The sequence below is a fragment of a genome, unplaced genomic scaffold, assembly GCF_019419815.1.
Source record: "Pyrus x bretschneideri cultivar Hongxiangsu unplaced genomic scaffold, Pyrus_bretschneideri_v1 Contig41, whole genome shotgun sequence".
Taxonomy (NCBI): Eukaryota; Viridiplantae; Streptophyta; class Magnoliopsida; order Rosales; family Rosaceae; genus Pyrus; species Pyrus x bretschneideri.
This window is the reverse complement of record NW_025999735.1, coordinates 2,030,021-2,043,130: the sequence shown is the minus strand read 5'-3', so window position 1 is coordinate 2,043,130 and position 13,110 is coordinate 2,030,021. Positions and strand designations below refer to the sequence as shown.

The window sequence follows — 13,110 nt, the reverse complement described above, 5'->3', positions numbered from 1 at the left end:
AGAGGGTTGGAGTTGCTCTAAGAAGATTAAGAGGAACATCACCCAACTCAAAAAAGAATACGGGCCCACCCCATTGAGAGTACCTACAACGTCCTTATATTTGAGGATTCTTTTTAGTACTTCGGCAAATCTCTATACTGTAGGAACTCTAATTCCGACCCATTGGAAGATGCTTGACCCTATATATAGGGTTTATACAATGGCAGGGACAATTAGAGGAACATCACTGAAGATGCTCTGAGAGAAGAGCCAAAAATATCCAAAACATTAAAAAAGAAAAAAGATTAGAGGCCAAATGATACAATAGAAGACAAAGTTACATCAAAAGGAATAACATGAATCTATACAAATTCACATAGTAAACAGCATCTTTTTATTCCTTCGCCTCTCCGACTACAAGTTTATAACTCCAAATTAACAAGTTCATCATGCATTCACCCAAAAATTTGATACCAACAAGCAAGGAATTTATGGCTTCTTTTGCAACCATCCTAGGCTATGAAACTCCATCCCTTCTCAAAACCGCTGCTAATTTTGGTCGTCTCAACGAAATTCCGAATGGCAGCACTAGAACCTCATCAACTCCTCTCATTCGCATGAAGATAAAGGCCACAACTACACAAGTTACTGACTCATCATCTGCATTCCAACCATTGCTCGTCAATGGAGAACCAATCGCCACACCACTCAAAACCACGCAGTTTCCGGTGTTCAAATTCGATGAGTACATGTCAACGAAGGCAAAGATGGTGGACAAGGCGTTGAACGAGGCCGTACCCGTGCAGTACCCCAAGAAAATCCATAGGGCAATGAGGTACTCGCTTTTGGCTGGCGGAAAGCGCGTGCGGCCGGTTTTGTGTCTCGCTTCATGTGAATTAGTTGGAGGGGATGAGTCACTTGCAATCCCAGCAGCTTGTGCCGTTGAAATGATCCACACCATGTCGCTTATTCACGATGATCTCCCTTGCATGGACAACGACGATCTTCGTCGCGGGAAGCCTACCAACCACAAGGCTTTTGGGGAGGAAACCGCAGTTCTAGCCGGTGATGCGCTTCTTTCCCTTGCTTTTGAACATATAGCGGCCAAGACAACAAAAGTAGTATCGCCGGAGCGTGTGGTTCGAGCCATCACTGAGCTTGGTTCGGCCGTCGGATCATTAGGCCTCGTGGCGGGTCAAATGGTGGACATTCAAAGCGAAGGCAAAGAAGTGACGCTGCGAGAACTCGAGTACATTCACGTGCATAAGACCGCGAAGCTCCTCGAGGCATCGGTGGTTTGCGGGGCAATCATCGGAGGAGCAGGTGAAGGGGAGGTGGAGAGGATGAGGAAGTATGCAAGGTGTATAGGGTTGTTGTTTCAAGTGGTGGACGACGTTTTGGACGTGACGAAATCATCAGAGGAATTGGGGAAGACAGCGGGGAAAGATTTGGCAAGCGATAAGGCGACATATCCAAAGCTGATGGGGATTGAAGGGGCAAAGAATTTTGCTGCTGAGTTGGTGGCGCAAGCAGTGCAAGAGCTTGCTCATTTCGATGCTGCTAGGGCGGCTCCATTGTATTATTTAGCCAATTATATTGCCAATAGACAGACATAGAGGAACAATTCTTATTGTCCTTTGATTTTTTTTATTTAATAAATGAAGACTGTTTTTTGTTTACTTGTTAATTATTCTTTTGAATTTCAAAGGTAGAATTGAGATCCTCTCCAAATCTTTTTACCCATAATCGATAGACTCAAAGATCTGTGTCATTCATTTTGAATCATACAGTCTTCATTAGTTCATTTCACTTGCCCGTCTCACACAAACCAAGAGTCCGGTTATTTCGTTCTCTCTATTCAACAGCCAAAACTCCAAATCCTTGGGCTCCAAACACAGTGATTCGGAGAGGATCTTGACTCTCAAAGGTTAACTTTCAGATATAAATTAGTAATTTCGAGAGCTCTTGTGACTTTATATTGTTCTAGTGTAGCTTTGCAGTGTTTGAGTAGTTCATCGGTAGTTCTCTTGGAATATAGTGCACAGGAGAAAACCGACTCGAGGACACAAGGCTTGCCATATAAAGGCGAGCAGCCCTTATAGCAATAGCAGACGGCCCACTTATAGCCCTCTTTTTTCCCCGGAAAATACAGCATTTTCGGGTGTCTCAAAGCGCGGTGAGCACGGGTTCTGGCAATAAATATTTAACACCGACAGAGTCGAAAAGAAGACAAACTCTATATGAACTTAGTGTGAGGGCTATAAATATGATTAGCTAATTATGATGTCGACAGAATTACATAACCTTTCCCTCAAATAACACTTGCCCCAAAATTGACCAAAGTACAGTTTGCTCATTCATCTCGTTCCAATGAAAGCTAAATTACATTACCTTTTAGCCAAGGAACATTAACCATCTGCCTCCAGAGTCTTTTTGCCTTTCCGTGACCTACTCCGTTTCTTACGACTCCTCAAAGTAGCATCTGCATCCTTCCCTTCCTGCACGAAACTTCAGAATCTCAAAAGGTACACAAGGGCGTGCATTTTTTAAAGGATGGTAAGACATTGAATTATTGCCGTCAACTATTGTGACTAGCCGGTAGTACAGTGGAGGGGGAGTGGTATAAACAATATTTTCAAGCTCACCTGTGCAGAATGAAGATCTGGCTTTTTCGTCTTTTTCTTTTTACATGAAAGGGGGTTTGGACCCTGTAAGGTGGAAGAAAAGGAGTCAATACATAAACATTGAAACAGTCATCTTAAGGTAACCATTTCTAACAGTATTTGCATGCCACCATGACGTAATAATTTGTATTAGTCCAATTATTTCTACTTAATTTTACCAAAAATTTGGAAAAAGAGAAACAATGATTTAATCTATCCATACTCCCAGAAACATCCAGCTCAAACAAGATTTTGATTTCAAAAATGTCCATCACAAAATAGCCATCAAATAAATCTGAATGCGGAACAACATACGCATTACTAATCACTGACTAAGGAAACTACAGGATGTACGGTTAACTAGTTCTCCTTATTTTATCTTAGTTCTTTGACACTTCTTGCCTTTTTAAGAATTCATTCGGGTCTAGTCCCCCGCCCCCCATGCAATAAATGTATAAGCATTGTTTCTTTGTTTGAGTATCAGGTGCACGAACAAGATTTCATTGAATTTTCATGTAGATCCGGGGAAGCATCTTCCTAGTGAAAATATACATTATTTCCATAATATGATATCTTGATATGAGTATCTTGGTAAGAAAAAAGAGGGGGAACAGAGTTGGAAAAGATACTGTGCAATAAAATACGGTGTAATTCAAATCAATCATATTAATGTTAATCCATGATGCAGCATACATGATGCAGCATACGCAGGCCTATCCGTATATAGTGTATGGTATAAATATTTAATACTGACAAGAGTTTTCATAATCCAAATAAACACAACAGATGTCCACCTTCCAACATGTTACTTCATATTACGTGGAGTCCATATCGAAAAAGTTGATGGGGTGAAGTAAATGCCTCACATAAAACTAATATAAGCAGACATGTTGAGAAAGAAAAATACATAAAGAAAAATACATGAACATGAAAGAAATGAGTTTGGTAGTACCTTTGCCCTCTTTCTCTTAAATTGAACTTTATCCTTCACGCCCAATCCTATCCTAGCAGTATCCCTCTTTGCTACAGCCCGCGCTTCAATGTTCTGATCTCCAGAACCATCTTCTTCACCAGGAGGATCGTTTATTTTAAGAGAATTCGGAATATTCTTTTTCTTCTTCAACATCTTATATTCCAAGTCAGTCATATGCAAGCGTTGTTCTTCAGAAGCTTTGACAAATTGGTGTTGAGCATCAGAAGGGGACTCAAGCAAAAGAGCAGTCCTCAGAGCATAAATAGCAGGGACACCTGGTATCTGCAAGTGAAAAGATGTCTCCGTCGGTGCATGCTCAAGGATATACATCAAAAGAATTTGTATAACAGATTCGAGGAGGCCAACAAGATAATAATAAGAAATAAAGTGAGACAATGACCTTGAGAAGTTTCCGACGAAGATCAACGTGCTGAGTAGCAACAAAGAAGTGCTCCGAATTACTTTGCCCAACAACATCCAATATACAATCTTCAGCACTCACGTGACTCTCGTGATCACACCTTGCAGTAATAAGGCTATTAGCAGCTTCAAGAGACTGTGAATACGAAGGACCAAGCATTGGACCATGTTGTTTCAACTCGGCGATAGCGCATTTGGTGGTGAAGAGCAGGACAGGGGCACCGAGGACATTAGAGATGGCCTTGTCAGCGGGGGTAATGCGATTGGTGACGAGGTGATGCACGAAAGTAACATCGCACAGCACCTTGTAGGGCTGTCTGAAGCCGTAGCATGCTGTGTAGAACCTCACACTCTTCCGGTGACGCTTCTGCCTTTTCACTCTCATAATTCTACCCTAATGCTGCCCAGATTACCAATAATAATCTTTTCAGTCTTAAAGCAAATATGCATATGCAATTACACTTCAAAATTAAAACTTTTACAGTTCCATAAATCACATTTCATAACAACTGAAGTACAAGTACCCTAAACCCTAAATATGATATATATATATGTATTTAAAAAAAAATTTACAGTTCCATACGTCAAATTTCTTCCCAACTGAAGTTCAGGTACCCAAAACCCTAAACCCTTATTATATATATGTGTGTGTATTTAAAAGATAAAATATTTACAGTTCCAGGAATCAAACAGAGACCTCAGAATTCAAAGCTAATCCAGCGGGTCGCCGGAAAATTTGAAGAAAAACGAAATAAAATTAAAATAAAAACTGAAGAAATTTGAAAAAAGAGGAGAAAACCTGAAGAAAATAAGCAGTGGGGAACGAGGAAATCTCTTTCGAATTGGTCGGCTTCCGACGAAATCTTGTCCAAAGGGGGGGTCTGCCGCCGAATGGTGGTAGGAATCTTGGGCTGCCGCTGAAATCAGAGAGCAGAGGAAAGAAATAGGGTAAAATTGCCTTTTTCTTTCCTTTTGATTTTGGGTTTCAGACCTATGCTCAACGACGCCGTTTTATGATGGGTTTTTTTTTTTTTTTTTTTTTTTTTTTTGAACAAATGGTATTATCTAGGGGTAAGTACGGGTCGATTTTTTGTCAAATTACCATGTCAACCATATCATACCGATTTGGTCAAATTTTTTGTGCCAATCGATAATAGCAAGGTATTATACTAAACCGAAATTCTATGGTATGGTATTGATATTCGAAACTATTATTTTAAGAGAGTTTTAACGAAATACTTCAAGTACTGTTCGCTTTTAATGAAAAACCACATTTTTATTTTTCCTTGGTACTATTTACTACACATTTATTTGTCATTTTTCATTAAAATTAAAGTTTTATTGGACTTTTCATTAGTTTTTCTTTATTTTAAATGTTTTTATTTAAAATTAAACACAAATAGTACCTGAGGAAAATTGACCGTATGATATACGATGAACGAACACGATATAAGGATCCTTACAAAGAGGATCCGGAGAGGATCCTCATTGAAACTTTAACTTCTATTGATTGTAAACTTTTATTTTATTTGGTTTGTAATTTCTATTTGGATTGTAACCTTAATTTCCATATGAATCTTGATGCATCATTTGATTTTAGTATGTGTGTGGATGTGAATGATGAATTTAGGCTACATATATGAGATAAAGGTAGAAAAAAAAAAAGTTTTGTCCTTGAATTGGGTTGAAAAGAGAAAAAAAAAAAAAATCAGATTTTGGCCAAAAAGGTGACCCAAAACAAAGTGTCAATTACCATTATCATACCATGCTAACTGAATTATTTGGCATACCGAAATCCGATAGGCCAAAATTTTTGGTATTGTAATGATAATAGATTTTGCCAAATCAAAAGTTTGGTATAATAATTGATATCGGGGTTTTGGTACGGTAACCATACCAAACCCACCCCTATGGGTGAGGGAGTGGGCTAAACCTCACATTCGGTTAAACATAATAATATGGTTTAAATTCGCCTTTGGCAAGAATCAAACCTAAGAGCTCTTATTTATAAGTGGAATAAGAATACCATTAGACCATTATACCAAGTGGCGTATGATAGGTTCACTTTGAAGAAAAAAAACCTCACACAACCTTATTTCTAGAGCAGCTCCACGTAGAGGTGAATGAGCTGATGTTAGAAATCAGAGTTTATAAATTGACATGCACCAATTTTCCTATTGAGATTCATAAAACAGAAATTTAGAATGCCAACGTAGAAAAAATAACTTAGAATTTGAGACCTCCAATTCCCACGTTTAAATTCCATGTAAGCAAGTGCTATTTCCAATTTCTATAAATGAGAGTTTAAAAATAGAACTTTCGTATTCAAATTGTATCGTTCTTTTAGGTTTAACCAAATAAGAAAATTCACTAATTCTATAAAATAAAATTCCATCATTTTAAAATTTCTTAGTAATCTTAAATTTCTTTATCCAAACAGAGTGTTAATTGACAATCTATAAATTTATAATCAAATCATTAATATTATAATTAAAAATCATCTCTACAAAAAAATTAATTAAAAAAATTGTTTAGTCAATCAATTGTAGCAAATAGTTAGACACTTCTTAATGCTTTTATTGAATTTGTATATATATGTGACATCCCACATCGCCCAGGGGAGTGATCCTTAAATGTATATTCTCATCCTTACCTAGCACGAGGCCTTTTGGGAGCTCACTGGTTTCGGGTTCCATAGGAACTCCGAAGTTAAGCGAGAAGGGGGCTAGAGCAATCCCATGATGGGTGACCCACTGGGAAGTTGCTCGTGAGTTCCCAAAAACAAAACCGTGAGGGCGTGGTTGGGGCCCAAAGCGGACAATATCGTGCTACGGTGGTGGAGCGGGCCAGGGAAGTGGTCCGCCCCGGGCCGGGATGTGACAATTTGGTATCAGAGCCTAACCCTGGCCGTGGTGTGCCAACGAGGACGTCAGACTCCTAAGAGGGGTGGATAATTGTGACATCCCACATCGTCCAGATGTGTGATCCTTATATGTATATTCTCATCCCTACCTAGCACGAGGCCTTTTGGGAGCTCACTGGCTTCGGGTTCCGTAGGAACTCCGAAGTTAAGCGAGAAGGGAGCTAAAGCAATCCCATGATGGGTGACCCACTGGGAAGTTGCTCGTGAGTTCCCAAAAACAAAACCGTGAGGGAATGGTAAGCCCAAAGCGGACAATATCGTGCTACGGTGGTGGAGCAGGCTTGGGAAGTGATCCGCCCCGGGCCGGGATATGACAAATTGGTATCAGAGCCAATCCCTGGTCGGAAATGTGCCGACGAGGACGTCGGGCCCCTAAGGGGGTTGGATTGTGACATCCCACATCGCCCAGGGGAGTGATCCTTAAATGTATATTCCCATCCTTACCTAGCACGAGGCCTTTTGGGAGCTCACTGGCTTTGGGTTCCATAGGAACTCCGAAGTTAAGCGAGAAGGGGGCTAGAGCAATCCCATGACGGGTGACCCACTGGGAAGTTGCTCGTGAGTTCCCAAAAACAAAACCGTGAGGGCGTGGTTGGGGCCCAAAGCGGACAATATCGTGCTACGGTGGTGGAGCGGGCCCGGGAAGTGGTCCGCCCCGGGCCGGGATGTGACAATTTGGTATCAGAGCCTAACCCTAGCCGTGGTGTGCCAACGAGGACGTCGGACTCCTAAGAGGGGTGGATAATTGTGACATCCCACATCGTCCAGATGTGTGATCCTTATATGTATATTCTCATCCCTACCTAGCACGAGGCCTTTTGGGAGCTCACTGGCTTTGGGTTCCGTAGGAACTTCGAAGTTAAGCGAGAAGGGGGCTAGAGCAATCCCATGATGGGTGACCCACTGGGAAGTTGCACGTGAGTTCCCAAAAACAAAACCGTGAGGGAATGGTAAGCCCAAAGCAGACAATATCGTGCTACGGTGGTGGAGTGGGCCCGAGAAGTGATCCGTCTCGGGCTGGGATGTGACAATATATATATATATATATATATATTATACAGTTCAATAATTAAACGATCTCATACTTCATTTTTTTTTTTTTGGTAGCGATCATCTTTATAGTAGTTTCGATCTAAACATGAAGTTTCGTAAATCAGATATGGAGTGAATTAATGAGAACTCCTCCTCATCAATTGGAGAAATTTTTCAATGTATTGATAACACGGCTAGTTCACTAAGTGTCGTAATATAAGTAGATAGAATTTTTTTTTTAAATATCCAACCACTTGTATTATGACACTTGATATACCAAACCGTGTTCTCGTCACACTAAAAAAATCTAAGCTAATTCCATATTAATTGTCATGATAATGGCAAAGATTAATTGTGAATGATAAATGGTAACTGTGATAGTCTTCCTAGCCCTTGTCGAGGCAAGGGGGTGGAATTACTTTAAGCACTTGGACTTGTTTCTAACACACTTTTATAAGTTAAAAGTGTTTAAAATTTTCTTCCAAGCTTAATTGAAACACATATTTTTATCAAAAATCAAACCCAGCCATTCCACAAACAATTCTAAAATATAATGTTGCAGTATAAAGCACACTGCCTTTTCAAAAAGCACTTTTACATATGAGAGGACAAAACTCCTACGGTCAAAACATCTGGGAACCAAGATACTGCGGAACATTAAAAAAAAAAAAATTCCCCCTTTTCAAAAAGCACTTTTACATATGTTGACGACATGTGACGACATGTCAATGTCCCTTTTCATTAATCATTAACCTTATTTGCTTTCTCAACTTGGTGCCAAAACCCGTTTCCACATCAAGTACTGCGATATGAATCCATTCAAAGTTGCAAGCACAAATGCAAAATTATTCTCAACCTTAATTGCTTTCTCAATGTGTTGTTGTGTCGTGCCAAAAATTGTCACTTCGAAAAGCTTGCTCATTTCGATGCTGCTTGGCCGGCTCCATTGTACTGTTTATTGTTTAGGTGCAGCCAAAACCCAACCAAGCTGGGTTCCTTTGCCATGCTGCACAATTGACATGATCAATGCATGAAAAGTTCACTGTCGGGTTGATACATTCCGCCTTGTGTTGAACACTGTTGCTAGATCTATCATTTAGGAGCATTTTACGTAACTATAGCAACTTTCACCTTCTGTACTCGAAGCTATGCAACATCAATAGCTTTGCTATAACCTCGACGTACTACTTTCGTTGAGCTTTTGTAGCAAAAGATAAAAAATAAATGAAGAACGATGTCAAACATCAACATATTCCAATATCTGCATTAACATTTCAATCCCCTTAGTAATTCTACAGACACACTTACGTGAGGAGTTCCTAAATTATAATACACGCAACAATCCCTGTTCTACACCCGTCATGACCTTTTTTTTCTTTGTTTTTTCTTTTTCCCACCTGAATCTATGAACTCAGTGTACTGATACTCTCCTCTTACAATGTGGCCTCCAATACAGAGGTTAGTAATAGAGAAACCATTGACTTTATTAAGGTACAGTGCAGGTAAAGTTTAGATAGATACCTAGAGATAACAGCAGCAAGACATTTTAACCAAAGACTTTTGGACGCCAACCCGCAATGACATCTTCTTTCAGGGCACTAGTTTTAACGAATGAATCCAGTGAGAATATACTCTGCACGTCAGAAATTCAGCAGTGTTAGAAACATACTTCACTAAGCACAAAATGAGTTATAGTCCTCACACAAGCACAAGTAAAAAGCAAGAACTACATGGGCTAAACTCAAAACGATTACAAATTTTTTGACAATATGGTCACAGAACTTCCATTAACATGGTATAAGTTCATACGATCCTTGACATTCTTGCAAGTCCAATTTCAAAATTTATGATGCAACTCCAGAAAAAAGTGCATCTAGATGTAATTAGTTAATCTTATTAGCAAAGTTGCCGACCCCACTTAGTGGGAAAAGGCTTTGTTGTTGTTGTTGTTGTTAGCAAAGTTCCAGGAGTCGTGATGTCAATTTCATAATCAAGATAAACCTCTTGTTCCTTAGCAGTGTAAACTTGTTAGCGACACACATTTCAATTTCACATACCTTCATGTAAGACTTCACATATGGAAGAGAATCGGGAATTGACCAATCTTTGAAATGCCCCAGAGCAATCTCTAGATGATACAACTTGGGTCCAAGTGAAAAATCAGCAGCAGAAACCACTTTCCCATTGATAAAAGGACCCTTTAATACATAGAAGACAAATGTCAAAGATATATCCATTCAATTTGGTTTTTCTAAGCATGGCTGCACTAGAAGATATTTAACTTCACAAAAAGCACATACATCAAGGGCTATTGCACCGAAAGATAGCATCCTAAATCTGTTTTTATTTTCTGATAAATAAGAGTATAACCACTGATGGTTTAATCCGACATGGATTTAGTAGGATAAAACATGGCATGGGTAGAAAGCACGATGATCATTAATGCTCTTCAGAAAGACATAGCATTGCGAATTTGGTTGTCTACAGGGGTGACATTCATCACCGGGAGTCACCTGACTCTGACTCATCTTCTCAGCATGAACATTTTAACTATAGAATTGTGAAAGATCCGTTTTGTTTTCGGGTATTAAAGTTGTAAGATAAGAGAAAGGTATTCACTTGTCTTAGAGGAATTATGTTGTTAAAATTCTAAGAGAAAGCCTATATAGGCTCTTAACCTGTCGACAAATTATCTCCCATGCAATTAATGTTGTGAATCAATTTTTTTTGCCACTGCACAACTTCCTCACAAGTCACATGTATGTATTCATACATCCTGAAGTACATCAAAGGTTCTCCAGGTAAGTGTAATACACACACTAGAGGTTCTATCCCGGGTAAATTATTATGAGTATTTTTGTTGGGTGTAGACTTTAATTTTTGTGTTGTATAAAAACACGCTTCTGCTATTAATTTGATTATTTCATATGCAAACAAATTAACTTTCATGAACAAGCAAAACAAAATTAGCAAGCTGATATAAATTCAAGGCATCAGTTATTCACAAAATGTGAATGAAAACTTCATTAATATGACAGCAAAAACTGGAAGGAATGTAGAAGGCCTCACGTTTTCTTTGAGATAATCATTGAAAGACTTAAGTTCATTTAGCAATGCTTCTTCTGTTCCATCCTTGGCGTCTTTGCTCTTAAGGAAACCGATAAAAGTAGAGAAGATCTTCGATCCACTGCAAAGATAAAAACTTCAAATATGAACCTAAACAATTATAATATTATGACAAGACAGCAAAGCCAAAAATAGAACTGTGGAATAAATAAGGTTCTGACTAGCGAACATTCTGGAGGTGAACTTAACATGATATATTTCTCAAAACAGCCACACAATATCAGGAAACCAAATTTGGTTTAGTTTAAGAAGTTTATAGTTTATAATCAGGATGGCAACACTACTCAGCATAAGTAAAATGAAAATCTCGACAAGACTAACATTGACGCTTCAATATTTTGGCCGTCAAGCCATTACATATGTCCTAGTGAAAAGTAACGAAAGAGTAATGCATAGTACAGGACATATAACATACACTGAAGCCTTCTCAGGGGGCATTGCCAGAGGTGGATCAGGGTATTTTTCTTCCAGTGCTTGTGTAATAATATCAGAATCCGCAACCCACTTCTCATCAAGTTTTACCACAGGAACTTTACCTTCTGGGTAAATTTTTAAGAACCTAAACATAGAAACAAAATGATAAAACAAAGTCATTGAACTAAAAAGATAAAACCAAATAGCAGCAGATATTTGCACTTTACGGTTGTATGCTAGAGCATACACAAGTTACAATTTTTCAACCATAGAAAAAGAATCAACACCAAAGAAATAAAATTCAATCCCAGATAAATTCAAGGTAATCACCATTCTGGCTTGTTGCCCAAGTCTACCAACTTCAGGTCATAAGGGAGATGCTTTTCCTCTAGTGTCAGCAACACCCTTTGACAGAAGGGACCTAGGAAAGACAAGTTATCAAACAAACACTTAATAATGTGCTCCCCTGATTCAAATGGTACCGCTACGAACACTAACACATTAAACAATATCCCACTTCAATAATTATAAACCATTATGTAACAACGAAACTATAAGACAACTTAAATTCGACATAGTTATCGGACATTTCCAACAATGCCGGTTGAAATTTTCTCTATGTATGTAAAAATGTAAAACTCCAATGTAAAGATATCATCTTTTCATGTTATGTCCATAATTTCGATAGTTATTGAAATCCCAAACCTTTCCGTTCAATTTTCTCTCCCCCAAAATATGTATAAGAAGAATACTTTTCTACAAAATGTACACAAAACTATCAATTTCTATGAATTTGGCGCAATGGATGATCCGAAACATAGCAATGCTACAAATCCGCCACATGGGTTGGTGACCCAATTGAAAATTGGGTATTCTCCTGCAATTTCTAGGACACCAAATAGACTTACAGTCGCCGAGCTTGTTGGGAACAGTAATGGAAGCCTTGGCACAAACGTCGAGAGGGGCGGCCATTGCCACCGTGAGGGTTCTTGTTGTGCCGTGGCGCCGCAGGGAGTTGGGATTGGTTCTGAATACGACAGCGTTGGGAGGTGGCCGGAGGTGGTGTTTGGTGGTGGAGGAGAGCACAGCGGAGGCCGTCGGATGGATTCTGGCGGTGGTCGACATTGCAATATCAAAAGCTTATCGAGGGGATTAGGAGTGGCGAAGAGTGATGCTGGAACTTGCTATATTCGCTACAGCTGATTTTGTGTACCAGGAGATTCCAGATTGTAACTGTACGCGTGGCACACACTTCTCACATTTATTTAATATTTTTTTATGATAATTAGTACTATTGGTCTAATTGTATTTTTCTTTACTTGTAAGTAAAATTTTATTTTCGATCAAAGACAAATTTGAACCACATTATTACAAACTCATGTTGCGACTCAGCAATATCCTTTTTCCACAAAAGGCAGAGGCCAGGAAGTTGAAAAACAAAAAACTTATATAAAATGTTGGAAAGGGATCCTCTCCGGATCCCTTCCTTCTAATCCATCAAATCAGGGGATCCGTGTTGTTGAAATTTGATCAAACGGCTAAAATTATTATAACTTTTAAAGTAGGCCCATGTTTATAAC

At 39.0% G+C, this 13,110-nt stretch overlaps 3 protein-coding genes across 3 annotated transcripts; 1 reads left to right on the top strand and 2 right to left on the bottom strand.

Annotated features, from left to right (window-relative positions):
- The first annotated feature begins 391 nt into the window (after nucleotides 1-391).
- On the top strand, nucleotides 392-1,658 carry LOC103959488 (geranylgeranyl pyrophosphate synthase 7, chloroplastic-like). Its single transcript, XM_009371839.2, has one exon. It carries the CDS (start codon nucleotides 429-431, stop codon nucleotides 1,593-1,595), a length of 1,167 nt encoding a protein of 388 aa, XP_009370114.2. The 5' UTR covers nucleotides 392-428; the 3' UTR covers nucleotides 1,596-1,658.
- A 560-nt stretch (nucleotides 1,659-2,218) lies between these two features.
- LOC103959478 (rRNA-processing protein UTP23 homolog) lies at nucleotides 2,219-4,998 on the bottom strand. Its single transcript, XM_009371828.3, has 5 exons — nucleotides 4,835-4,998; nucleotides 4,016-4,435; nucleotides 3,595-3,897; nucleotides 2,625-2,687; nucleotides 2,219-2,477 (listed from the first exon to the last, which is right to left on the bottom strand). The coding sequence occupies exons 2-5, from the start codon at nucleotides 4,418-4,420 to the stop codon at nucleotides 2,388-2,390; spliced, it is 861 nt and encodes a 286-aa protein (XP_009370103.2). The 5' UTR covers nucleotides 4,421-4,435; nucleotides 4,835-4,998; the 3' UTR covers nucleotides 2,219-2,387.
- Nucleotides 4,999-9,225: 4,227 nt separating this feature from the next.
- On the bottom strand, nucleotides 9,226-12,736 carry LOC103959477 (glutathione S-transferase DHAR3, chloroplastic). The gene is made up of 6 exons (XM_009371827.3): nucleotides 12,439-12,736; nucleotides 11,861-11,951; nucleotides 11,532-11,675; nucleotides 11,060-11,177; nucleotides 10,048-10,188; nucleotides 9,226-9,623 (listed from the first exon to the last, which is right to left on the bottom strand). Exons 1-6 carry the CDS (start codon nucleotides 12,653-12,655, stop codon nucleotides 9,537-9,539), a joined length of 798 nt encoding a protein of 265 aa, XP_009370102.2. The 5' UTR covers nucleotides 12,656-12,736; the 3' UTR covers nucleotides 9,226-9,536.
- Between the last annotated feature and the right edge of the window lie 374 nt (nucleotides 12,737-13,110).

Bases quoted from the DNA above. Each gene is read 5' to 3' on its own strand.
- LOC103959488 (XM_009371839.2), top strand. From the start codon at position 429: ATGCATTCACCCAAAAATTTGATACCAACAAGCAAGGAATTTATGGCT.
- LOC103959478 (XM_009371828.3), bottom strand. From the start codon at position 4,420: ATGAGAGTGAAAAGGCAGAAGCGTCACCGGAAGAGTGTGAGGTTCTAC. The intron at 2,688-3,594 runs GTACTACCAAAC...TCCACCTTACAG, and splicing joins TTAAGAGAAAGAGGGCAAAG to GGTCCAAACCCCCTTTCATG. The intron at 2,478-2,624 runs GTGAGCTTGAAA...AGTTTCGTGCAG, and splicing joins CAGATCTTCATTCTGCACAG to GAAGGGAAGGATGCAGATGC.
- LOC103959477 (XM_009371827.3), bottom strand. From the start codon at position 12,655: ATGTCGACCACCGCCAGAATCCATCCGACGGCCTCCGCTGTGCTCTCC. The intron at 11,676-11,860 runs GTGATTACCTTG...TTCTATGTTTAG, and splicing joins TTGGGCAACAAGCCAGAATG to GTTCTTAAAAATTTACCCAG. The intron at 10,189-11,059 runs GTGAGGCCTTCT...TATGTATTAAAG, and splicing joins ATGATTATCTCAAAGAAAAC to GGTCCTTTTATCAATGGGAA.